We start from the raw sequence: 27,582 nt of genomic DNA on the forward strand, positions 1-27,582 counted from the left end.
CTGAAACACACGTCACCACCGGCTCCCACCAGCTCTTCACAGTGCAGGTCAACCGTTCAGGCAGCAGTCTAGGTCACACTCCTGCAAACTTGAAAGCGAGCTGTGGAGACAGAACATGGATGCTTCAGAACGGGGAGATGAACCTTAAGAGACTCTGGGTTCCTTGGTGATTTATTTTTACATAACACAATGAATAGCAATGGAAAAAACACTTTAGCATTTTGTGTAACTGCATTACAGTTAATTTTCCTCACACATATACCGTGTAAATGTATCTGAAGTGCACATTTAGTGCGAATTAGTACACAGCAGAGCCACTGGAAACACTACAAAGGCTCATTGTGTAATTCTTATATAGTGGACACATTGATGTTCCAAACTATACGGATGCGGTTCTCATTTAATTCTATTAGTAGTTCCTTTTATTCTAATATGACATTATGCAAAACTTGAGCTGTAACAATAGAGACAATCATAGCACTACATTTTAAAGACTGGAGTATAATTCTCAGAAGTAGGTTCTGTCTCTTTTTAAAAGCTAATCACTGTCCGTTGGTATATTGTTCTGTCCTACTGAACTTCCAATCTTGGACGTCTATTAAAGAATCAGCAGTAAAAACACCTCAGCTTGTGACATTGAGCTGTATAAATGCTGTACTGTATGTTTTACATATCAAAGCAGTGACTACGGAGACAGAAAGTTCTCAAACTGGTGCTATCTTCTGTGTTCTCACCATGTGCCAACACGTGGATATATGTTTTGTAAATACCATCAAATCTTTGTTCAGACTCTGAGCTCGGGATTTTGTGAAACTTCAACATTTATTGTGCGTGTTTCTTCTGGATCTCCTTTAGCTGATACACAAGCAGCAGAATAGTTAATAAAATGGTGCTGTTATGAACCTCGGTGTACAGTGGTGAACGTGCAACATTAGAGTGCAATAAAGAATAGATTTCTTTATTTTTTCACTCGAGACCTGTCACGTTCTTGCTCCTAAATCTGCCCTTTAAATGGTGGAATCTCGGTTGTCTACATGTTCAGGTTGTGGAGCTTCGGCCACAAGATGTCGCCATTTATGTATTTTCAGACGTTTTATTGCGACAGACCCGCGCACGGAGCGAGAGCGGGGTCGTTCAGGACGCATGAAGAAGCCAGAGGTTTAACACAAACCAGAACATTTGCTGATAACCGGCTGAAATAGTTTTATCCTTTGATTTGAAGAATAACTTTTAATATTAGGAGACTACAAATCTACGCTTCGTCTGCGCTCAGACCAACAGGTCCATCCACAGCGCACTATCCTTTTGACCCTACAGGAATTCACTGAATGCGGTCACGTGTACGCTGGCGAGTCGAGTGGTTTGTCGGACAGAGTTTGCCTCCTGGCGTGACATTCAGAGATTATTGTTACTCTAGAGAATTTGGCACGGAGCGTCGGGAGATTATTTTGACGTAATGTCACAACGATTTGACAGGCACGAAGACGCGTCTAAAAATAGCCGTGACGTTTCAGAGCCGGAAACAGGTTCGCTGCCACACGGACGCGCGGGGAGACAAAGTGCGCGTTGAGATCCCGCCTGGTTGACCATAACGGCAGAGTGTGACTCAGACGTCCAAGCAACTTTGAAAGCTGTGAGCAGTGACCTCTGAAAAACAATTTAAAACACTCACAACCAGCCAGACAGGCAGAAAGACGGACATGACTGTTGATGGAAGCTCGCTGGTTCAGGACCACAGACAGCTCCAGGCTGGAGAACGCTCAGGAGCATGGCACCATTTTAAGCGTCTATAAGGCACAATAAATGATTTTAAATGTCCACAGTACAATTATTATTATTATTATTATTATTTGAACTATCTAAACTTGCAGCACTAATAATTGGCTCTTATCACACATGCCAACTTGACTACCTTCTCATAAACGGCTTCCTCACACCCTTTTCTTCCGCAATGTACATTCGTGCGTAATGCCATTCACGCACAAAGGAGGCGTGATGTCTGCGCCCAGCCTTAGTTAGGTTATAGTGTGAAGCGACGTAGTGACTCTTTTCTCACCTACATCGCGCTGAGGGTACTCTGGTTGAGTGGAAATTCGGAGGATAACCAGGTCAGAGACAACCTCTGCGGCAGCCCTGCGCCATGCGTGCGCCACCGTTTGCAGCGTTTCGGGACCTCTGCGCACCTGGCCCATCACTCGCTTCACGTTTGATCCTCTTATATCCTCTTTTCAGTCTGTTTTACGCTCCACGCCTGGCTGGTAGACGACCGGGACAATGGGAACAATATGGTGAGTGGCAGATCACTGTACCCGTCTCCGCGCACGGAGCAATGGACTGCAGTTTTACTTAAGGAGAGGCGCATGGAGAACCCAGCCAAGTACCTATCATCTGTGCGGGGGACCGACTCTTTCGAGTCACCCCAAGAAGAAATTATGTGGAACAGCACCGAAACGGAGGCGGCAGATGACGGTAGGAAAGAAATTATGGTGCGCACGGTGACGGGCTGTTTGCTGTCCCTACTCATTTTATGGACCCTGCTGGGGAACATCCTGGTTTGCTCAGCGGTGCTGCGCTTTCGGCACCTGCGGAGCAAAGTCACCAACATCTTCATCGTTTCCCTGGCTCTGTCGGATTTATTCGTGGCAATTCTGGTGATGCCATGGAAAGCGGTGGCAGAGGTGGCTGGTTACTGGCCGTTTGGCACTTTCTGCAACATCTGGGTGGCTTTCGATATTATGTGCTCCACCGCCTCCATCCTCAACCTTTGCATTATAAGTGTGGATAGATACTGGGCGATATCGAGCCCCTTCCGCTACGAGAGGAAAATGACCCAGCGCGTAGCATTTGTCATGATCAGCATTACTTGGACGTTGTCCGTGCTGATTTCATTCATACCGGTCCAACTAAACTGGCACAAAGCCAGCGAGGACGAGACTGGGAACTCTTCGGCGCATCAGCATGTGGATGAAAACTGTGACTCCAGCCTGAGCAGAGAGTACGCCATCTCCTCCTCCTTGATAAGTTTCTATATTCCCGTGGCAATTATGATTGTGACTTACACCAGAATATACCGGATTGCACAAATACAAATCAGACGGATAACCTCTCTGGAGAGAGCGGCGGAGCACGCGCAAAGTTGCAGGACAAACAGAATCGAGTGCCAACACCACAACACCTTGAAAACGTCTATTAAACGGGAAACCAAAGTATTGAAAACTTTGTCAGTGATCATGGGCGTCTTCGTGTGCTGCTGGTTACCTTTCTTCGTTCTAAACTGCATGGTCCCCTTCTGCGACAGATTTTCCGCAGACCATGACGCAGGGCTGCCGTGCGTCAGCGACACGACTTTTAACGTTTTCGTGTGGTTCGGCTGGACCAACTCCTCCCTGAACCCCATCATTTACGCCTTCAACGCGGAGTTCAGGAAGGCCTTCGCCAGCCTCCTGGGTTGCCGCCAGTTGTGTTCCAACACACGGGTCGAGACGATTAACATCAGCAACGAGCTGGTCTCATACAACCAAGACACTATGATTCACAAGGAAATCGCGAACGCCTACGTCAACATGATCCCCAACGTGGTTGAATGTATAGAGCATGAGGAGAATTTTGACAGGATTTCACAGTTTTCTCACAACAACGAAAACGGCACCGACTCGGTGTGTGACCTGGAGGACTGTGAGGCAGACATCAGCCTGGACAGGATGTCTCCCTTCACCCCCAACGGATTACACTAGCTCCATCTCCAAGTTTCGTGCGTATTTGGATGTATTGATCATAATGCCATCATTTCTTTATCACCCACCCCCCCCCCCCCCCCCCCCCCCCCCCCCCCCCAACTTGTCTGGAGAAAACGTCTAATGAAATACTGAGCATTGGAGCTCTGCCCCGCGGCTGGTGGTGGTGGAGGTGGGGGGTCTGGGGACGCCTCGAGGAACAGTGAAGCGGCGCGCACGTCTCCCCCCCGCGCAGCCCCATGTGCATCATAGACTATATGAGCTGTAATGTTGTCGTCCCGGTCTGAAAAAAGGTGACGTGTAGATGTTAATTTACTTGACAAGTGATATCCGTGTGCAGTTGTTCAAAGGTTCAGTGTAGCTGAGGCTGTTTTTTTTACTTGAATGCTCTGTGTTATCTCCACTGGGGATGGGGGGTGTGGGGGGGGTGTGGGGGGGTCAGCTAAGAAAAAGTAACAATAACCCTCTGCTGCTTAATAACCTCAACCTACTGTACCCACACTAAGAAGTGAAACTGAGAGCAGCCTTAGTATAAATATAGTTCCACTCAAATGCAGTCATATCAGCGCCTTATTCGGAGAACACTTGGGGGACATAAATGGAATGTGACGTTTGGAGTTTAAGTTATATGATGCCAAAATGCAGTATTAGTTTGTTTGCCCACCCAGGGATTCCTCATGAACACCGACTCTACACCTCATGGAGTTTATGGAGTTTGAGGCAGGCTCTTGCGAGGACTGATGCTTGATGGAGGACGTGAAGTGCACAAAAAAAAAAAATGCTGACCTATGAAAACTGTTTACACTGGAAACCACAAGCGCAATAAGAGACAAAAGACAGAGATACACAGAGTGGATTGAACTGTGAGAAGTGCGAGCCCTTTTATGATGTTTTGCTTTTAATTGAGGCCAAAATGTCGAATGGTTCTGCTTTGTCAGTCGGCGTTTACTCAGCTCCAGAAAACAAAGAAAGAATCAGGCCTGTCCTAAACAACCAAAGATTTCAAGGATAGTTTTGACACAAAAGGCTTCACACGCACACCCACACACAGACACACAAACACGCGCACACACACAAACACGCAACACAACCACTCTTGGATGTCAGACATCTCCCACCTCTCCATTTTTGTACTGTACAGATGACCTGACCTGAATGTATACTGCTGTCCTAGAAATTGTGAAGTGCATCATCATTTGTCCAATAAAATGGTGTCAATCTTGTCGGTTCTGGTATCGTTGTGAAGTGGTTCTAAGTTCCCAGCATGGGTGGACTTTTGCACTTTCAAATGAACTTTTATTTAATCTTGCACAAATGTTCTTTCTGTGTGTGTGTGTGTGTGTGTGTGTGTGTGTGTGTGTGTGTGTGTGTGTTCAGTTTTCTGGTTTTGTGCGTCGGCTGTGACTGACAGGGAATGATGGGATGGAATAAAGGTCCAAAGTGGATTTAAGCTTGAGTCTCTGAGTGTCAGCAGGGGCTGCCCCTCCAGGACATCCCTTCGCCTGACCTGTCATGTGCATTCAGACAGCTGATATATCATAGAAAAGGGCCCTTTATTAGAGCGAAACCATTATGTAATAACCTAAAGGGTGCATTGTGCTTCCAGAAGATTCCACAGGATCAATCATCACATGAAAATTCCGCAATAGCCACCATCTGTTGGTGCCATCAGTTCTGTTTTTCTGGCACCAAAACAAACAATCTTATATCTGCCCATGTGAATTAACTGCTAAAATAGAATGAGAAATGCAGCAATGTGAAATATCAAAATGAATCTATACATCACTATACTGCCATTATCTTTTATTTATTGAGTTTCATCATGAATGTGTTTGGACGCGTTCAAAGAGTTTGGTTTTTTTATTTATTTTCTGTGGAGATGTTCAGTGCACCAACTGTTGTGGTTTAATGGTTGTAAAGTAGTTTATTTTCAATAAATTCTCTTGTTCTAGGTAGGTCTTTTGTGTGGGTCTGCCTTTTGGTCTGTAGGTTCGGTAAGAAAGTCTCCCGTCTTAAAACAATTGAAGTGCTTTCTATAAAACAAAGGTAATAACTTGCTGTCTTTTGAATGTGAGTGAATGCATGTAAAGAGGATGTGACTATTGAAGGCACCATCCTTCTCTTCTAATGGAATTTGATGCATTAGTGAACTGAGACTTTGTAGGGCAAAGGTCAGATGACCTCACTCTCCAACAGAGGAACATTGACTGCTTGTGTGTCTGCGACTGTCCTCCTTAATCCGTGTATCACTATAAAATATACCAACACGATGGCACTAGTGGCTCGCTTATATTCTGCTCCATATATTCCAAATATGACTAGAAATCAACAAAATTCCATTCTTGGACTTCGATTAACAGCTTTAGACAATGTTCCTACAACACACCAGCAGTAAAATAACAGAACAAGAAGCTGATTTTGATTACTGCAAGAGGGAAATCCATGTTTTTTTGCCAGTTAGATGAAGGATTTTCTCCATGAAAAATAAATGACTTGGATTTTTCAATCAGAATCCGCACATCTGCCGGGAATATTTCATTAAATGTCACTGCGTAAGCTTGTCAGCCACACCCTGAACCAGACTCGTGTGTTGTTGACCTCCAATATCTTGGTCATCCATCAAAATGTAATTAAGCACCAGAAATCAGAAAATTGATGGACTGTTGCACTTTCAACACTGGGTCATCGCAGAATGACAATTTCATGATTGAAATAGAAGAAATTGAATTCAATTCCCCAAATACCTACATGAAACTGCCGTGAGGCGACTTCAATCGGCATCAGATCAGTGGCAGGTTTTCATACTCTGCGTGCTTGTGGTTTATTTAATAAAGCTACTATTACACCGTATGTGTTCAAGCCAATATTAGCTAAAACAAACAAAAAAGAAACCCACAACGGCATTGTAGCGGGAGCATAAACTATTCTGTGCTGTGTCCTTGTAATGTGGAACAGAAATGAAAGGTGGTTTGACCTCGATATTCAGCCATGACACGAGTGCAGGGGATGAGGCAGAGGCAGGCTTAGGGGGGTTACACCATCCGTCAGGACACATTCATCAAAATCCCTCCCAACACACACACACACACACACACACGCACACACACACACACACGCACACACACACACACACACACACACACACACACACACACACTATCAACATCTTTTTAGTCCATTCTCCTCTCTCGGCAGGAAATCTTGTCTTTGTTTTTTGTGCTTTTTCTGGTGTTTAATAGAAAGCAGATTTTTCTGTCTTCATTCGGTTTCTCCTCCTTTCGCAGCACCGGGCTCAGACCAACATCTTAGGTACTGCACGCCGGCCCACTGCCTGTCTGTTATTGACCTGTAATTATCGCAGCTATTACCACCAAGATCACAGCCAGAGCTTCAATCCATCCTTCAGCCACAGCTGCTTCATTTCCTTGATAAAACTAAGACAGTGGCTGCGACTTGTTTCAGAGTGGTGTAAACTGCCGTTTCTCAGCTTTAAAAAACAGAGGTATAGCCTTGGCGATCAAGCGTTTTGTTGTTTTCAATGCCTTCATTTCTGACTCCGATGTCTATTGCAGTCATGGGTTCAAACCACTTTAGTGAGACTGAAGTGAAAGAAAGTACGCTTTCTGAAAAGGCCGCTAGTTCACCCCATTATGTACAACTGTGGCCTTGTGGCTGTGGAAAATTCTCAGACGGAATGAAAAATCCAAACAACTTTCACCATGATCTGTTTGACAGCAAACAGGAATAAATATCAATAATTAAAAGTATGAAATAAAATGCATTTTTAATTTAAATTTAAAGGGCTAATTAGTCTCAAGGTAACATCTAAACTACATGCAGCTTGGAAATTCTAAAGCTAAAAACATTTAAAACAACATCAGAGTTGTGCCGTTTTTAGCGGCAACCCAGGAAGATGGAAAAGACCTTCTGGAACGGTCACTTACTAAAATATGTATTTTACATGAAATGATTGCTGAGCAAAGGAGCAACCATAAATCCTGAGGATTGCCCTCGTTGGAAGCGGGCAGCACTCGGTAATGCAGGACTCGTGATGAGAGACGCCCTAATTGTATGTTTCAGCCACAGAAATATGCTGTTTTCTGTCAGATAAGAAGTAATTACATGCTAATTATCAAGGCTGAAGCTTGTGTTGCCACGATAGCCATTTCATTAATTACTAAGTCAGCATCCTGACACAGTACCGGTGGCCATAATGTGGGGAAATGACACTGCTTCACAGGAACAAATGAAAACACACCCAAAACACCCAAAAAAAACCCTTGTATGCATAATTCTGTGACCTGCAGCTTTAACACAGCGTGTAATTGTAAATCGATCATGTGGCGCTGTGTTGGTCAGTGACTCAGCATCCTTCTGCATTTCCTCGCTATCATCTAACAAGGCTGGTAGCAAATTGCAGCTCTTTAAGGAATTACTGTTCACCTGGAAGGGTCACACAAGCTTGTGTCGCAATAGCGCTGAGCTGATTTCCTCTAATTGTAATTAAGATTAAGATTAAGATTAAGATGGACTTTATTCATCCCCGTGGGGAAATTGAATTATAGTAGCAGCGAATGCAGAGTAAAGAGACAGAAAAAAATAAATACAGATAGATTAGAATGTTATAAGCATATATACAGCATATATTATAAGCATATATATAATATATACATAATATAATATATACATATTATAAGCATATATACATAAATATAGAATAAATTAGAAATAAAATTACAACATAAACATTACACAATTATTGTTGAGTTGGTTTGAGTGAATTGTACAGTTTAATGGCGGACGGCAGGAATGACTTCCTGTACCGTTCCTTGGAGCAGCGAGGCTGCAGGAGTCTGTTGCTGAAGCTGCTCCTCAGTTTGTCCACTGTGTTATGGAGGGGGTGGGAGGGACTGTCCATGATTGTCCGCAGTTTCAGCACCATCCTGTCCCTCACCACCTCGTCCAAGTTATCAAGTCTACAGCCAACAACAGACCCTGCCTTTTTGATGAGTTTGTTGAGTCTGTTGGCATCCTTTGCTTTAATGCCTGCACCCCAGCACACTGCAGCAAAGAAGATGGTGCTAGCCATGACAGACTGGTAGAACATCTGGAGCATCCTGCTGCAAACACTGAAGGACCTGAGTCTCCTGAGGAAATAGAGTCTGCTCATGGCCTTCTTGTAGACAGCATTGGTGTTTGTGGACCACTCCAGTTTATTGTCCAGCTGAACACCCAGGAACCTGTAAGATGTGACTATTTCCACGTCCTTCCCACTGATGCAGACTGGGGAGGGTGGGGACTTGCTTTTTCTGAAATCCACCACCATCTCCTTCGTCTTGGTCACGTTGAGCTGCAGAAGGTTCTCCCTGCTCCACCTGACAAAACTCTCCACAAGGTCCCTGTATTCATCCTCCTGTCCATTCTCCACACACCCGACTATGACTGTGTCATCCGAGTACTTCTGGAGATGACATGTCTCAGAGTGGTACTGGAAGTCGGCTGTGTAGGTGGTGAACAGGAATGGGGAGAGCACAGTTCCTTGAGGAGCTCCTGTGTTGCTCATCAGGGGGTCGGACACACAGCTCCGCAGTCTCACAAACTGTGGTCGACCTGTCAGGTAGTCCTCGATCCAAGAAACAAGGGGAGCATCCATCTGCATCTTCTCCAACTTCGCCCTCAGCAGTCTTGGCTGGATGGTGTTGAAGGCAGAAGAGAAGTCGAAGAACATGACCCGCACTGTGGTGTTTAGTCTGTCCAAGGAGGAGTAAGCCCTCTGCAGCAGGTATATCACTGCGTCATCAACCCCCACCTTGGGCTGATAGGCAAACTGCAGAGGGTCCTGAAAGGGGCTCACCAGAGGTCTGAGGTGTGACAGCACCAGCCGCTCCATGACCTTCATAATGTGGGAGGTCAGTGCTATTGGCCTGTAGTCACTCGGTGCCACAGGATGGGTCTTCTTTGGCACCGGGACCAGGCAGGATGTCTTCCAAAGCACTGGGATCCTCTGAAGATGAAGGCTCTGGTTGAACAGGTGCTGCAGTATCCCACACAGCTGCCTGGAGCAGTTCCTCAGCACTCGTGGGCTGATGCCGTCCGGTCCGGCAGCCTTTCTCTGGTTGAGCCTCTCCAGCTCTCTCCTCACCTGGCCAGACGTGAAGGATAGTCCTGTCGGGGGGATGGGTGACATGCTGGGATCCATGTAAGGTGTCAGCAGGGGGGAGGGGGAAGAAGTTGGCAGAGGTGTTAGGGGCTCTGGGAGGTGTGAAGGGGACCCATTGTTATCCAGAGGAATATTGGGACAGCTGGGGGAGGGGGAGCTAGAGTCAAACCTGTTGAAAAACTGGTTCAACTCATTGGCTTGGTCCACGTTCCCATCAGCTGAGCGTATTCCTTTCTTCTGGAAGCCAGTGATCGTCCTCATCCCACTCCAAACATCCCTGGTCTGGTTCCTCTCCAGTCTCTCCTCCAGCTTCTTCCTGTAGGCGTCCTTGCTCTCCTTCAGACTGCGTTTCAGTTCCTTCTGTACACTCCTGAGCTCAGCCGGGTCCCCAGCAGTGAAGGCCCTCTTCTTCTTATTCAAAAGGGCCTTCAGGTCACTTGTCACCCATGGTTTGTTGTTTGGGTAACAGCGTACCTTCTTGGTGGGGACGGAGTTCTCAGTGCAGAACTTGATGTAGTCGGAAACACAGTCTGTCAGTCCATCCAGGTCCTCACCATGTGGTTCACAGAGAGCAGACCAGTTGGTGGTCTCCAGGGCATCCCGCAGACAGTCCATGGCACCATCAGACCATTTCATAACAGTCCTCACAGTGACTGGTTGCTGCTGAACCACAGGTGTGTATGATGGGGAGAGCAGCACGAGATTGTGGTCAGACTTGCCTAGCGGAGGGAGTGCAGTGGAAGTGTATGCACTAATGACATATAACCTGTAATTACATATAATGAGTCATGTGGATAACTTAAGTAGCACTTGGGCTTTGTAGGTTACACCCATGTGCCCCAACAGTGACTTCACTGTTCTTCTCATCAATACAATTTTTGGGCAGCTGTTGCAAACTGTGGCACTTTTTGACAGTTCTTTTGTTACTTTTAGGAGATGATCCCAAACTTTTTATTAAATTGCGTTTCTAAGGACCTGAACTTTTGGAATTTCCCATAGCCTAAAACATCTCTGACACCACATCCTTTACATCAGTGCAGCTGCTCATTATTATTCATGATACATTCCAGAAACTAGGACAGGGTCTCATGATAACCTTTTTATAGTATATTCTGTATGTTGCTGTCTTCTTGAAATTTCAGACGGGGGCCTGGATTTCCTATAGAAACACAGTCTCCCTTTAAACTGGGAACAACTGATCTCTGGCTTTGTTTGAATTCAGCAGGTATCATCAGTAAAACGGTGCTGAATGCGACCACATCCCCTTTGGTGTCATTTCCCAGCAGTCATTTGTACCGTATTTTCACGACTATAAGGCGCACCTTATAAACACTGAGATTTTATCAAAAATCGACGGTGCGCCTTATAAGATAGTGCGCCTTGTGTGTGGACTGAGTTCCAAAATCTGCTGTGCGCCTTTGGTAGGTGCACTACGGTAAAAGCTCCGCCCATCAATTAGCGGCACACCTCTGCGTAAGGATCCTCTAAAATGGCACCGGTCAAGTGAGACGCGTATGAGGCTTACTTTAAACTGCAGGCCATCGAATATGTGGCTGAAATTGGCAATCGAGCAATCTTAGTGTTTTCGCTTTATGAGGCGGCGGCATCTCTCCATACGCGCGAGGACAACTGTTGCGCAGCGGCTGCCCGTGGATTACCAGGAGAGGGCGGCCATCTTCCCTAACCCTAACCAGGAGAGGGCGGCCATCTTCCCTAATCCTAACCAGGAGAGGGCGGCCATCTTCCACACCTACTGCCGCAACAAGATAACTGCGCCCAGCCACATCTATGAGGCAGCGGCGGGCAGGTTATGCCACCATATGCGGGTGGATTGTAGACGCCTGGGCTATGATACCGTCTTCATGTATTGTAAGAGCTTTCACAAAATCAACGCTGAAGCGGAACCTGTTGGTGAGTCTGATTCAGATGATGAAGAAGAGGAATTCGGGATGTTGGACATTGAAATAGTGCAGCTGTTTAATTCAGATACAGAAGATGAAAACTTTGGTGGTTTTTGTGGCGGAAGAATTAATATTTTGTTCAATAAATGTGTCGAAACTCACTGTTTTACTTCCGTTGTCATTTTTTACTGTATGTTTCAGCATGCGCCTAATAATACGGTGCGCCTTATTTAGGTTTTAAACACAGAAATAGCACCCATAACTGAGACTGCGCCTTTTAATACAGTGCGCCTTATGGTCGTGAAAATACGGTACTTAATATACAGCGAGCAGCTACAAACAAGGAGACTGGATTGTTATTCTCTCTTATCATTCCACCTGACACCCTACGTTGGTGAAGGAAACGCTGACAGTTCAGAGCCTGCTGCTCTCAACACTTTCTTCATGTTTGGCAGTAATTTGTTGCAGGTTCCTGAGACACATGGCTGATGCTCTTCAAGTTCTTTTCTTTCCCTGCATGCCTCCATCGGGCTCTCAGACCTAAGCGAGACATCAGGCAGTCGTCTAAACAAAGCGTCTACACTTTCTCAGCGCGGACAGATACTACAGGAAGACACGCTCGAGCGTTCATCAGGTGCTTCTCACCAACGTATTTATTTGCAAGGCTAATAATAACCATGTGAACAGCGGAGAGCTGCAGTAATGAGTCACACCTAGTGACGCTGTAACAAGTGAAAGAAACACTTATGTTCTCCCCCATTTTATTGGAGGAAAATGAGATGTTCCACAGCAGTGTTACTTCTGAAGTGCACAAATAGGGAATAGCAACAACAAAGGTGCGATTTTGTCACTGGGAGACGTCAGACAGCAAAGACAGGCACACAGCACCAGGGGGATGTATCTGTTAAAAGCTCATTCTTTCACTCAGCTTAAAGTCAACTTTAATCAAACGGCCACTTTAAAAATTAAAGCCCCCTGTATTTTGAACGGGGTGATTACGGGTATTTAGCACATACCTGCTGTGCTTCTGTGTGAGACGATTCATCTGGTCGGTACACGTGTTCTTTTTTACAACCAACATTTCATACAGATGCTACAGATATATCACAAAATCCACCCAGCATGCTGATCGCATGTCAGGTCATATATGTCAGGTATTACAACTAGAAGAGACAACATGTTGCATTACAGTCCACCCAGGCCAGTGAGTCCACACACACGGTGACGGACTCAGCGCGCTGTACGGGGAAACCCGCTCAAAAATAGATTTCCCAGTAGATCATTATTTGAAGTAGGATGAGCAGCGGCTGGTAGAGTGCACGGAGAATTGAATGACTGTGCTGATGTGCACTTGTTCTGGTCACTGACCTGTAATGACACCCGGCAGGTACACGGGGAGAAGGCAGCACTTTGCTTCCTGGCTACTTGGGTTGCAAACCCTGTCAACAGACAGCACAGCACAGCACGTGTGTGTGTGTGTGTGTGTGTGTGTGTGTGTGTGTGTGTGTGTGTGTGTGTGTGTGTGTGTGGTCAGACACCGTGTTGAGCACGCTTGGCTTGTTTGGCGGAGAGGAACATCTCTGTCGGGAAAAAATGCGTGTCAAATTCGAACGTAGCTGCAGAAAAGGTACCGGTACGTCTGTGTCGCTTGGCTCCTGCTGCACCCCCCCCCCCCCACACACACACACACACACAATAATACCCATAGCAGCATCAAAATGACTGTTTCGGTATGTTTGTACCAGAGTTTGTACAAATGAGCAATCTTGACTTTGTTGCTATGCAGTGTCTGACAAAGGTCTTTGATTAGGCTCCATGTCACGTTTAATCTGCCTACGAGTTGATAGCATTTCCACCAGAGCGATTTAAATTTTCAAAGGCCCCTCAGGCTTGTGGCCCCTGTGAATGTGGCACACCGCTGGACTACATTAGCAAACATCACACTGGAGAAGCTGCAGCTTTGACCCTTAGTAAAACTCAACCAACTATCACTCACAAGGTCATTTACTGCCAAATGGGAGATTTTATGTGTGTTCTTGGTAACAAACTTAAGACTCTCATCAGCTGTCCTGGAGCTGGTGCCACTGGTGCCGCTATCATAACAGTGAGTCACAATCACAGACACTTCGTCCTTCTGTGCTGCTGTCCCATCAAACAGCCCCGTGCACAAGTTCAGAGGAAACCCAGCAGCTCCTCTTTCCCTTTTGGTTGGACAAATCTGAAGGCCAAGTACAATAGCATAATAAGCATGATGACATATAAGCATTTAAGCCACTTTGAATCAATGGCGTCCTCCTTGCTGGCACGATTCGATGCACTAGCTTCCTTCATTATTTGCTACTTTTACCACATTCAGCACGATCACTGAAGGCTGCGACACTGGGATTAGAGGAAGCCATAAAAGGCCCTTTTGGTTAATGAAGAAAATCCTTACAGGCCTGATAATGACTTGGATGCAATTCAAGACCTTGGCCTTATTTCATGCAGGAGTCTTTTCATATCAACAGCTGCACCCCCCCCTCCCCTCCCCCAATAACCAAAGGTCTCTAACATTTATTTAAGCAATACAGACTTTTAATGGGTCACAGAAGTCCTGGATTCTTATTTATGTTTATTAGTGGCAGAAAATGCACAATACATGCACCTTTATTTGAGATTCCTTGTCTTAATAAATGGCCATGATAAGTGTGTTCCTAAGCTTACCACTCAGTCCCAATTGAATTTCAGGGATATCTCATTACGACCAAGGTCTTGCAGTGGGAACACATTTTCGGGTCAATCAAAATGCTAATTCGGCCACCATCAAGGCTCGGGGACCATTATTGAACAATTGCCTACTCTTGTTCACAAGGGCTCATTTCCCGCCTTTTTGAAGCCGCATCATTTAGCTGGATGACTTCTTCTGTGTCAGACGTGTTTTCTGTTTAATGGTTTTATAGAACTGATGACTTTGTCCCAGTGTAGAAGGAAAGCAGCAGGATTGAGTTGCCTACCAAACTTTTAATAATGGTGCACATAATTATTGTTGCGTCCATATTGAACTCCATCTGAGCGATGGGGACAAACTCTGTCCTCGTAAGATCCATCTTTGCCTGTCAGTCATGCTCCTTTGTTGCTGGGCTGAATTTCCTCTAGTTAAACTAATGAAGTGAACACATCTCAGCATCTCCACAGCATTTACATCTGAGAGCAGTGTTCCTGTCAGTGTTCATGGTGATTTGCTTACTGTATGGTAATGTGTGGAGATGTTTCATCTTTCAGCCCTGCATCCTTTTGATTGACTATCGATCACCGCAGCCGGAATCATCCACAAACAATTAAGCCAGCAGTGGACTGCTAGCACATCAAGCGCTGAACGTGACTTCCATCCCTGCATTTTAAAAAGTTTGATTACAGACTTCATGTCACGTATCTGAATCTCTTGTCAGAGTCTAATGGGCTCTAAATCTAACCTCCCTCCACCCCGCCAACTTTTCTGCCTGGTAAAAGGAAGAGATTCCTCACTGTTTTCACATTAGGCTTGCTAGCTAATTCCAGTTAAAAGTTTGGTTGTCATGCACATTTAACATAGGAGCTATGAAGCTGATAGCTGCTTCTCCATCCCTCCTTTCAACCCTCTCATTTAATATTCGTTAATATAGAAATCCAGGACATTTTCTTTGGGTCTGGCATTTATCTGTTTACAACTCCCTTGTTTCCTTAAAACTATGCTTGCTCACATCCACCATTTTTCCCTGCAGTTATCAGTTTACTGGCATCTCATCCAGGCATCGATCTGTGAAACATGCCTCGCTGCGCTTCCAAGGTCATCCTCCACGTTTACGCTATCGATCGCGCTCCTGTGAAGGAGAGAAGACACTATTCTACCCCATGTGGGTTTGATAACTTCTGATGCCTGAGATTTGCCTTAAATGTCTGGCCGAATGATGCTTTACGCCGCCCCCCAGCTCTGAGAGTTTCTCTTCCCTCTCGGCCTCTTTCATGTCCGCAGCCGTCGAGCTTTCAGTGTTTTCCCTGCTGTTTCTTCCTGCCTCTGCTGTGGTCCTGCTGGATACAGTGATCACTTCTTTCTGTTCCTTTTTGACGGTTTTCTCTCTGGCTGAATGCGTTCAGATTTTCTTTATTGTTTCTCTGTTTACTCCCCTCAGTCCCAGAAGATCCAACGCAACAGAGATCAGAGAGGGAAAACTCCTTTGCAGACATAAGACTGAACCCTAAATAGAGCATTAATGTGACTACAGCAGAGCCCCTTAATGTAAACTATAATTAGGGAAACACCTGAACTCTAGAACAGCTCGGAGATGCTCTGCAGCTTTAGAGCGACACAACATGACACCTTTCTTTTCTTCCTGTGTCTTAAGACAAGTCAGGGGGGTCCACACCAGCACGTGTGCATGTATTATACGTGTAAACACTTAAAGGATCCCGTTTCCTGCCGTTGTAATGAAAAGAAGGAGTGACTAATGCTCTCCAGAGCACTAGCAGTAACACAAGCATCAGGGCGGGCGTGTGCGGTCGCGCAGGGAGGGGGTGATGGTAACGAAAAGGAATGTTCGAGACAGTTTTTGGTTTAAGAAAATAATATTGTAGCCTTTATAAATGAGCCACTGACACAAAAGTACCTTCAGCAGGTTAAAAGAGTGAGTTGAAATCTGCTGGACTGTTCCTAAAATACGAACACTTTCAGCTATTATATATTAAACTGGTTTGTCACCTGGCGCCGGGCGGCCGCTGCACATGAAATTGCTTACGTCGCCTGACCTTTAAGGCCTCACCGCCGCGGCATAATAACCTCCAGCTGTGCAAATGCACCACTAATGTGTCAGGTAGCTCAGGGGGAACATCTTATTGACCTCTAGTTGTTTGCGGCCGCCGCTGAGTGATCGGCAATAATGTCACACCCCCGTGGCTCATTCTTACAGCCAGCCGTGGTGCGTCACGGCCGTGTTTGACCCCGGCCTGTGACCGGGGTGAATGTGGCAGCTAAAAACAAACCAGAAAACACATCTGGAGGCGTTTGAAGAGGGGTAGTGAGTGTAGGCTGCAGGGTAGCGAGGATAGCTGCCAGGTGCCCTGGCTGCCGCCGTCATTTTATCTCCGTATCCTGCCGTCTTACAGGGTTACTAGCAGCGAGCTAGGATACTCTTCTTGGATTACACTTAGAGAGGTATATTATTTCCAACTGTAAAGATTAGGTGACAGAGCGGCTCACATAGGACCTGAGGTCTGATGGGTGAACAGTGGTTGTGAGATAGTCTGCTGGATGACTCAGCAGAGCAGAGCTTAGAAGAACACCATTCTGTTTGACAGCCATTAAGAAGACGTTCCAGAAGGACCGCCATCGATTTCCTGTTTCAGAAGCAACACAAGGCCTGTACCCAGCAAGCTCAGCTTCTAAAAATCCATTTATGCAGTAGTTGTAACCGATCACCCAAAGCTGGGTCCAGATTTTCCCTCCATATCATCCGAGAACATGTTTAACAGCAGCCTATGACTAATCTGGCCATGAAATGTATGCTGGCTCGGAATGTTAGGCAAACATGGAGGAGTCAAACGTATAATCTGCTCTGACAGGAGCACAACCGCAGCTGCCAACAGGAAGGACAGCTGGTAAATAGGAAGTCTTTGTAGATGCATAAATTAATGGGATTATTTACATCAATTAGGTTTAGGCTTAGTAACTATCCCATTAATAGGTCCAGAATAAATCTGCACTGTGAGTGAATGAAATTGTTAGTTGCACTCACCTGCCTTATATTTCGATTATTGTTACAATAAAATCAAAACTTTCAAAACTGGTGCAAATCTGTTATGAAATATTGCTAGAAACAATTTCCTTGGGGATTTATCCGGATAAGGGGAGGAAAACGTCAGAACTCACTGCATATCCTGTCACACAGCACAGTCCTCCAGATTTAAGTCTCTGTAGCCTTCGGTTCACTTCAGAATTGGATAAATTATTCACGAAAACAGGACAAGAATAACTGAAACTGAGTTGACGCTTGTGAATTCACCAACATTTGGGCCAGAGAGAGACACAGAGTGTTTTTTTTCCCATCAGTTTCTGTAACTTTTTTTTATTAAGCAGCATCAGAATTCCTCCTCAGTCGCTGAAATGAACTGCTTTAAAGAGTTATAACATTAGCGCACTCAAGCTACGTGAGTTAAGAGCTCAGATGTTGAAACCCTCTGTATTCTCTTACAGACTGGACCTTTAAGGTGATTCCGGTGTGCCAAGTAGGGCAGTCTGTCTGAAATGGAATCCTCTGCTGAAATCAGTGTATCCTCCACTCCTTCACCGCCCATTATGATTCACCCATTGACGAATTAAAGATAATCCCCATTAAATCCAATGGGAATTATCTCATTGGACATAAGACAAATTGTTTCTCTCGCTCAGACTGGCTCAGGGGGCTGCAGCCCATTTTCTATCTGTGGTTGTGTCTCTACACAAACAAAAAACACACCATAATAGACTTTAATCGTCCCCACTTGAGCAGGACTGGGGGCTGAAGGGGAAGAGCACCCAAAGTCCTGACCGTCCATTTGCTTTTATAGCTTATGGTGATTGGACGCCTATAAACAAACAGCTGAATAAAAAGGTATCAAGGAATAGGGAGAGGAAATAACATAGGACTGACAAAACAGGGAGAACAGGAAACTCTATTCAAACACAGATATGGAGCGCAGGAAACCTGATGTGGCGCAAACATGAAATATTCAACACAAAATCAAATGTCCAAGGCTGGAAAACCCAGGAACACTAATAAGAGGCAGGACTGAATCAAGCTCAACTACCTGACAATCCTGTCAGCAGCGTGTGAGCAACCTCACCCCTCCTCACCCCTCCTCACCCCTCCTCCGGTGGTGAATGTCAAGGGTGGGACAATTACTGTGAGCACATGCAGGAATTACGAGTATCATAACTCCAGAACCAATTGTGAGCCGTGAGTGTGGGCTGCCGCGTAATTGCTGACATGTTTCCAGCCGCCGTGTCCAGTCGTCTTTGCGAGTTGAAATTATAACGTGCATGACAATGTGCACAATTTCCCTGTCTCTCTGACAGGGAAGCTGCTCGTACAAGACATGTTATCTCTTGTCAGGCCTCAGAGGAAGATGTTAAAGAGATTTCCAATTTTTATCACGCACATGTAAAAAAAAAAAAGGTGTGCTGTCTCTGCACGTTTCAGCCTCGTATTCATTTACTCACTTTTTTATTTATTTGATTCTTTGCAGCTTCTTGTTGCGGCGTATCCCGCATCACAATCAGGATACATGCAAATACATGAGGCGAAGCCTTGTTTGCTGAAGTTACAGTGATAAATTAAGGAGGAGCAAAGGCCAGTGAGTACATGGAGAGAGATTCCACACGTCTTCAGGGCAGTTCTCCCTTTTTATTAACGTGTTGTTAAGTTCTGTTTCCGAGGTTCTTTCCTGACTGTTAAGTGAACTTGTTCTGGCTACTGGGACCGCTTGAACGTATCATCTCAAATGAACGTTTATGAGCCTTAATTGGAAATTTCCAGTGAGTTGGTCCTCCATCCTCGTCTCTTTTGGTCATTATCATCCTCTCTCTCTCTCGCTCTCTCTCTCTCTCTGTCTCTGTCTCTCTCTCTCTGTCTCTCTCACCGAACTGGGAGCTGAACGCTTTAGTTCTGCATTCTGCAACTCACTTTTCAGCTGTTGGCATTTAACTAGACAAATATATTCATCCAGCCTCGGCTAATTAGAACTCCCCGCCTTTAAAAATTTCAACAACATGTTTACAGGAGCATAATGCAAATTAAAACATTTTCTGGGAACCGTCATCGTCCCCCGGTGCAGATTTCATTGGCTTGTCGAAAATTAATGAATGTATTTTCATTACTGCTGTTTGAAGGCAGCGCTGCAGAAGTACATACATTCCAGTCAAGCTGAGCGGAACAAAGACCGCTGAAGCGCAACTCCACTTTACAATTTATTAATTTCAGCAGTGCACTGGAAAGAAATCCAGTTTTTGGCTTTGGAATCTGGGAGTGAACGTCAATCACACCCTAATTTGTGGGACTGAAGAAGATTTTATTCTTTTGAAGTGAAAAATTCCTCCTGCTTCTCAAAGTTTGTGCCACATTTGCCCCCAATTAATTTGCTTCTGGATCCCTACATCAATGGGCTTCTGCGCTCACCTGAGCAGTCACGCGATGATTCTTGCCTGCTCGGTGTTTTTAAAACACACGAACAAGGACACAGCGGATTTGGGCCAATCGAAATTTCATCTCTGCAATTGAATTTGAGCCACATGTGGTTATCAGTGTGATCTGAGCTGCTGAGGTGACAATTGGACACTCGGCTGTGAAAATCCAACAAAAGGCTTAAAAAAAATAAAAAAACTGAAGGGAACGTGAGCACAATTTAAATCGCTCCCTGCTGAGTGTGGGTGTCCTTCACTGTAATGCCACTTGATCCTGGGAGTAAAATCTGCATTGCAGATCTGGGAGTCTGGTGCTTTCCCTTGGCTACAGAAGTTGGTCCCTCTGTACTGCGGGTTAGCGAGAGATGCTAACAAAACCAGGTCAGATAAGAGTAGTGGTGTGTTTAAGAGCGAAGCAAAGGCGCTTACATATACACATATACACATATACACACCAGTCGGGCATAACACCTGCCAATGGCTGCAAACAGAGCTGCAGTTTAGAGCCGACACAGTTTGACCTCATCAAACAGGCACAAATCTTTAAGCTAGCCCGCTTTTTTTCTCTGCTCCCAACTCATCAACGTTAAGGACAAAATGTTTACTTGTTGCCAGATGAGTTATTTTGCTTTTTGGATTGATAAGCTGGGAGGCGGGGGAAAAGAGAGGGAGAGAAGGACAGAGGCAAAGAGAGGGAGAGAGATTTGCATTAGCACTTATTTCCAAAAATACTAATCTGTTTTAGACAGACAGGTGGGCTTTTACCCAGAAACCATGGCCTAAATCCCTGGTCATCTGCCCCGGTCTCTCACTCTCTCTCTTAAACACACACACACACGCACGCACGCGCGCGCGCGCACACACGCACGCACACACACACACACACACACACACAAACACAAACAGAGTCAAAAAGGAGGTTGCCTCTGGTGTAAGTTATCACTCACTTGATTGTGCTTAAAACAAATCCAGCACAGTGGAAGATCAGTGTCAGCGCGCTGCATCCAGATGACAGCTCCTTAGGACGCTGGAGGCAAGGGTGCAACCTCCTTTTATCCAGCGTACAGCTTCAATCCAGGGTCCTGGCACTTTATTTATTTCATTCTCATCAGGCAGACAAACGAAAACTGTAGCCGTGCTTGAAACGTTCGGCTGTGCTCAACCGTCCCTCTGAGGTGAAGAGAAAACATCAAAACAGTGAACGGCAGAACAAATAAACGCTCTAAACTCTCTTGGCGCTTACTCTCTTTTCCAGATAAAAAGCGGAAAAACCACACAATCAAACTGTGACCTGCCTAACTGGAGGTGCCACGACTGGCATGCCCCCCCCCCCCCCGGGGCCGTCAGCCTGTAAAGGGTGTTAGCTGTTTACTCTCTGACAACAGCATGATAATTCTGCAATCCCCCAAATTTGTTGAAGAAGTGAAGCCATTTCAAACTTGTGTGTTCTTGTTGCCATCTGCAATGACACATTAGCTGAGCAGCCCTGGTAAACAAGCCCTCCTGCTCAGCACTTAGAGCAAAGTTTTGTGAGACTCTCAGTGTGATGTGGCTTCGTCTTTCCTCTACATGCGAGGAGTAAAAGGTGGATTGAAAGGAGGCCTTTATGTGCCGTGTGAAGGCGTCCACTCTCTGGGTAGCAATTTACAAATGGAGTGGGTTTTATTTTTATGTCTTCTTGGGTGTAAATATTTTTATGGGTTGTAACAGAAAGCCGGCCTTTGCTCAGGGTGAATTCTCCCAAAACAACAAAAGTGTTGGCTCCTGTCCCTCAGGGGATTGATAAATTACTCCAAAGTGCCTCCCAGTGTCTCAATTCGTGCACCTGAAATTGTTTCAGAGTTTCTCAGACAGCTTTTAGGTGATAATGCTGATATCCTTTCCACGACGGAACCTTTGGCTGGGCTTTCTCCCAGAACCACCACAGTCAGACATGATGTCATTTAAAGCCTTTTTACGTGTTTAAAGTGTTAAATGGACCATTTTAGCCTTTGACATTGAGTAAACACTAAATCACAGCTCTTTTTTTCCCCTTCTCAAGGTACAGTTGTTTCCTCGCCCCCCACATTTGTCTGACAGTCGACCTACAGCTCAACTGAAGATCTCTCTGCTGAAAACCCTTGAGGAACCAGCACAACCCTCTAATTCATCACAGAAACTAACACTTGAGACAAAATGTCCATCAGGAAAGGAAGTCTTTAAAAGGTTCTTGACTTTACACCAAACAGCTTTCGGACCTACTCCTGGGCCTTGGCCCTCCTCTGAACGAGCTCTCGGTGCGATTGAGGGGCTCTCAGAGCCTTAAAGTCTTGTCAGAAAGGTGTTTGTAGGACAGAGAGCTGCTGGTGGCGTCCTTATCTGCCCCCTGTTGGTGGATCCAAGACTACAATATGGTGGATTTAGTCCTCAGAGTGTAACTTGAGAATGATGCTCTTGAAACATGTCTAATCCATTATTTAATCGTTCTCACATCTAGGTTAGACCCTTTATCCATGTGTAATACTGCTACACAACTGGTTTATGAGGTTAAAATAGTACCTGGAAGCAGCGGACGAACAGCACAGACTCTGGAAGTGGAGACAGGGGTCCTTGTAAGGACTCCTTTGGTGTTCACGCCTGAGGGCTGTAACCTCCGTGGTCACAAGGTTTTTCTTCACTTCTGATTGGACCAGATAGAATTTAAGGTAGAGTAGTGATGCTCTGGTTGATGATCAGGCTCCTCCCACTGGATTTGGAAAAGAGGGCGGAGCAAATGTCGAAGAAACACTATTAATTTTGTCCTTTTTTGAACACATAAACACCTCTGACCTCTGCCACCTGTCTGGACCCCCCCCCCCCCTTGCCCCCATTAACCGCTTGAGGAACGGTGTAATTGTGTCTCTGTCTGTGTTTGTATTTTCACATTTGCACAGAAACTGGAATGTTATTTTAGAAAAGTCTTTTTATACAAATCTGTTGCATTAACCAACACCATGTTGCAATAAATGGTGGATCAAGAATCCATTCATTTTTTAGGAGCTGAGCTTCTCTGCCTCGCTTTTCACACAAGACGAGTTCAATTGACCTTTTGACCTTGTGCAATTTTTTTTTACAGCTTGGAGTGTTAAATTATCACTTTACTCTATTTCTGCATCAACTGGTGCTAAGTTGCTGTGAGCCTGCTGACATTGGGCTCAGATACAGGGTGAGTCACACACTTCAGTCCTCACAATCCTGCTATTTTCTCCTTATTGAGGTTTTTGACGGGCAAAAGGACAAATATGTCTGTTTAATCGTTCGCACGTCTTTTCTGTTTCTGCTGCTACAGCCCACCTATTATTCATCATGGTGAGATGCTCTGGACACCTCCCAGTAAATCATTATATTTTACATTTTCAAACCAACATCACATTGTGATTCACTGCTTACAAATAATATGATACATAGGAAAGCACGACCCCCCCTCCCCCCACATTCCATCCCTGGAAAATGAAGCAAATTTGTGAGACCATTTTTTCATTACTGAGTTTTAAACGGATTCATTCACCGTATGGCAACACTCGTGTGACGGGTGGCAGTGTGTTTTTACACTTCTCTCATCTTTCTTGCACTCCTTTCAGCTCCTGCTGTGATGTTTGAATGGATGCGTCATTAGATTTGTTTTTATTTTCAACAACACAGCTGTGCAGCAACACGCTCGCAGTGCGGCCGCGTCTGTAACTAGGCCGCGCACGTTTCCCATCCAGGGATTCATCCCGTGGCCTAAGTGGTTTGCTTTAACTGACAGCCGTGTTACATGCCGTGGCTTCTGTGGAGATGTCTTTTTTGTTTTAATTGTTTGATGTTCTTTCAGCGAATAATAAAGTTTTATTTGTGGTTGGCCTGAATCAGCAGGGACGAGCGAAACAAAAGGAAAATCAGCCATCAAATGTATTCCAACAGCTGCAGTGGGATTTTCTGCTGATGTTGTTACGCTGCACTTATGCCTGGTTTATGTTACCACCTTACTTTTCCTCACCTTCTCTCTTTTTTTGTTTCTTTCTCTCTCTTTGTGTGCACCTATCTGAGGCTGGCTGACCTCCACTGACCCCCTCAGTTTTACATGTAACTCATCTATACAGGTACACAAATACCAGCGCCAGTGAAATTAAATGCATTTTGTAAGTGTTGATGATTCTCTTCTTTCTGTCCTCCTCTAATCTTATTTGCAACTCTCTTCCCCCATGTCCTGATCGGCCATCAGCAGCAGGGTCAGAGGTCAGGCTCTCGGTTCCTGTAAAACCAATTGAGTACCGGCTATTGGGGGCACAAACTCCGGTTTAATAGAACACCTGCTTGCCAAATGAATAGTGTACTTTCTGTGGTTCTCTTTCTTCATTCATGATTTAAAATTAGATGAGAAACATTTTGGAATTAGAAACATTTCAGTGGGGCCAAAAAGCAAATAGGTAAACAAATGAACCAGGAAGGGAACAGTCTGCTTCCCATTACCCTAGTGGTCAGAAATCTATTGTTGCATCTTTTGTCTCGGGCAAGCTGTGGAGAATCCTATTTCTTGTTTTAAATAGAGGCCTGAGGGGGAGGAGAGCATGTTCGCAGGAAACTCAATCAGATTTTTGGAAAGAAAAAAGAAAAAAAAAGTGAAAAGCAATTTTCTTGATGCAGTTGCTGCCATGGTGGGGCGTCTAATGCACATTGGGAATATTAAGCACTAAGGCTGTCCCACAAGACACTTTTGGTGTGGTGTAAGAAGAGGAGATCTTTAATTCATATGGATGCTTCACTCATCACCAAGATCTTCCAATGTGACAAGAAAGACCCAATGGGGGGAATTCACAGACTAGGAGGAATCAAAGCTGCACTGTAAATGTGTTCTGACAGCAACGAGATAGATGCCTGAACACAGGGTTATCTGGTAATCAGTGATTCTGTGTCCGCCTAAAGGGAAGCAATTCAACTCATCCCAGAGGCCTTCTGTAGTGTCCAGGAGCTGCTCGGGGCTCCTTAGAAGAATCTACATTAGTGTGTCTGCATATTGAACAACTTATTACTATGATAACATCTCAAAAATGGAATGAAACAGCTTCTGTGTCCAGGGAAATTAAGACCAGAGACCCGAAGACAAGGAAGTGCATTTTTCTTATTAAAACTAATATTACTTACTATTAAAACTAAAACTAATTTAACTGGAAGACGCTCATTTATGTCAGAAATGGTGTCAGATTCCCCCGTTCCTTTTCTTGTTTTTTAAAAAGAATGTTTGCATGAAATATAAATAAGATGAAATGCCTTTTCTATTGGATGTCCTGGGTTTAAATTCACCACAGTGGGAGGGAACACAGGACTGAAAAATTAAACACATGGCCATTAGCAAAACCATTACAGAGTGGAAGTTCAGAGGGAAAAAATTGTAGCATGCGTGACCATTTTCATTGAACTAACAGTCGGGGTCCTACACAGGCGGTCAATTTAACCAGCGCAGTCACTCTCCTTAACTTCACTCTTCTATCACACCCAGGTCACTTTCTGTCTACATCTGGCTCAGATCAGCCCATATAACCTCTCTGTCCACCATCAACAGGTCATTTAGCCCATCTCTACCTCGTTCTTTTAGCTGATGCCACCATTGGGAGGTTGTTTAGTCTCTGCCATCACAACAGAAGTGTAAATATATAATGTAAATCTTCCCACTTTTTGATGTAAACATTACAGCGAGCGAGGCTTTTTGGAGGGAATAAAACAACCAAACCTAATTAGGATTTTGTGCACGTTGGATGTGGTGGGGATTTAGCATGTAGCCAAAGGTTAATCCAGTGTAATTACTGCCAGAGTTGTCATTAAATGTTGCTCCAGCAGATAAGAATTCTCACATGACACCATTCAGGAAATGTGTTTGCATGCACTCACCTTCTTCTTGAGAGGAAAAAGCCTGAACCCTGGCCAGGATATTTATGGGCCTGGAAGCAGAGATGCAGCCCAGCTCCATACAATCCTTCTGTTTTGCAGTTGTTTGCAATCAGCAGTTATGCAGATGGTGCACTGGCACCTTGTCAGAGGAAAAAAAATCAGGAGATGAATAGCAGCTCCGTATTAGCCTAGCAGGCCCACGCGCTGACCTAAATACATCGCTGTGCATTGGCACAGAGTTGGAATCACTGCTTATGCTTTAGGATTAGTGTAGTAAATATTCCTGATTTATAAAGATATCAGTTATTTTTAGTCTTTTTTAGAAGAGATAGCAGCCAAAATAGGTGAAATAGCAGCCAAAAGAGGTGCCAGTAAAGAATAAAGCTAATGTGGTTGTAGGTATAAATTAAATTTAGCATGTTGGCAAATTATTTAATGCTTCAATTTGTGATTTGAACATTTGTAATGATGAACTCTAGTATAGTTATAGCATGTAATGAATACTTGGCTCACACTGGATCATACTGTCACACCAGGATTTCATTTAAACTAAGGTTTTTTCTTTTTTCCGGCCATCTCCATCATCTTTATCTCCTCCTAACCGGTGTTACTAATTTGTCCTCTGGGTGAACATTAACTTCTCAAAGTAGCTGATATCACCCTTAACCTATAAAAAAATGGACACAAAGTCAACCCTCCTGCTCATCCTCATCCTATCCCCTTCGACTTCAATAGTAATAATGAAGATTGACGCGACTCTAACAAACAGCAATCAGTTCTTGACAGCAGTTGGTTCCTGATGGTGTTCCGCAGTAATTACTTTTGCCTGTATTTTGGCGATTATTGGCAGAATTTGGAAATAAAATGCTGAACTACCGCTCTGTCCTGTCATTAAAGCCTAATCTAATATACAGATGTGTGTGTGTGTGTGTGTGTGTGTGTGTGTGTGTGTGTGTGTGTGTGTGTGTGTGTGTGTGTGTGTGTGTGTTTGTGTTGGGAGGGCCATTAATATCAACTGTCACACCTCTGTATGATGTCGACAGCTAACTGAGCTTGATTACTTGACGCCTTCCTTTAGCACTGGCGGTCGCCGTCTTGTATTCCGCCTGGAATCCTCCATCAACAGTGACCTCTGGAGTGTGTGTTGATGCGTGTTTGGGGGCGTCAACACACTCCCAACTCATGGCCTGTAATTACCTCACACAGTGATTCAATGTAATTACATGTCAAGATGGACTTTTCAGTGACAGCTCAAGCTGTTCAGGCCCCTGAGTGATCCCTCCCTTTTTGTGTAAGTGATTTTGACATCTGTCCCCCCCCCCCCACTTCTTTGTTGTGTTTGAGTTCATTCATACGCATAGCTGACTTTAAAGGTCATTAAGGGTCACTGGTGTCGTCCACATTAGAACTGAGCCACAATTGATCATTATCTTATCTCTGACAGTCTGACAGTGTCGCACAGAGACGTCCGCGCTCGCTCGAACACCTCGACCTCCACCAGATACGTTACCTGGGCATTAAATCAGCGCCGCTGACGACATCTTTTGTGCCTTAATGATTTCCATCTGTCAGGGCGCTCCACCGGCCAACGATCTTCTCCGGATGCCTCATCACTTCCTGGAAGAATTATCAGGGTGTCTTTGCTGAATACAATTTGCAACAAAGCAAATCTAAATAGTCCAGACAATAATATGGTTCAAATTTTCCCTGGGGTAAAATTACAGGCCATAT

At 44.9% G+C, this 27,582-nt stretch overlaps 1 protein-coding gene and 1 long non-coding RNA gene across 2 annotated transcripts; one reads left to right on the plus strand and one right to left on the minus strand.

Moving 5' to 3' along the window:
• LOC115246840 (uncharacterized) lies at positions 1-27,465 on the minus strand. The gene is made up of 5 exons (XR_003885931.1): positions 27,362-27,465; positions 25,852-25,990; positions 22,504-22,690; positions 20,913-21,135; positions 1-100 (listed from the first exon to the last, which is right to left on the minus strand). It is a non-coding gene; the product is annotated as an uncharacterized lncRNA (long non-coding RNA).
• Positions 1,960-3,794, plus strand: drd5a (dopamine receptor D5a). The gene has a single exon (XM_003973551.2). The coding sequence runs from the start codon at positions 2,286-2,288 to the stop codon at positions 3,732-3,734; it is 1,449 nt and encodes a 482-aa protein (XP_003973600.2). The 5' UTR covers positions 1,960-2,285; the 3' UTR covers positions 3,735-3,794.
• Positions 27,466-27,582: the final 117 nt, after the last annotated feature.

The sequence above is a fragment of the Takifugu rubripes genome, chromosome 19 (assembly GCF_901000725.2).
Source record: "Takifugu rubripes chromosome 19, fTakRub1.2, whole genome shotgun sequence".
Lineage (NCBI taxonomy): Eukaryota > Metazoa > Chordata > Actinopteri > Tetraodontiformes > Tetraodontidae > Takifugu > Takifugu rubripes.

Excerpts from the sequence above, each read along its gene's own strand:
- drd5a (XM_003973551.2), top strand. The coding sequence starts at position 2,286 with ATGGTGAGTGGCAGATCACTGTACCCGTCTCCGCGCACGGAGCAATGG.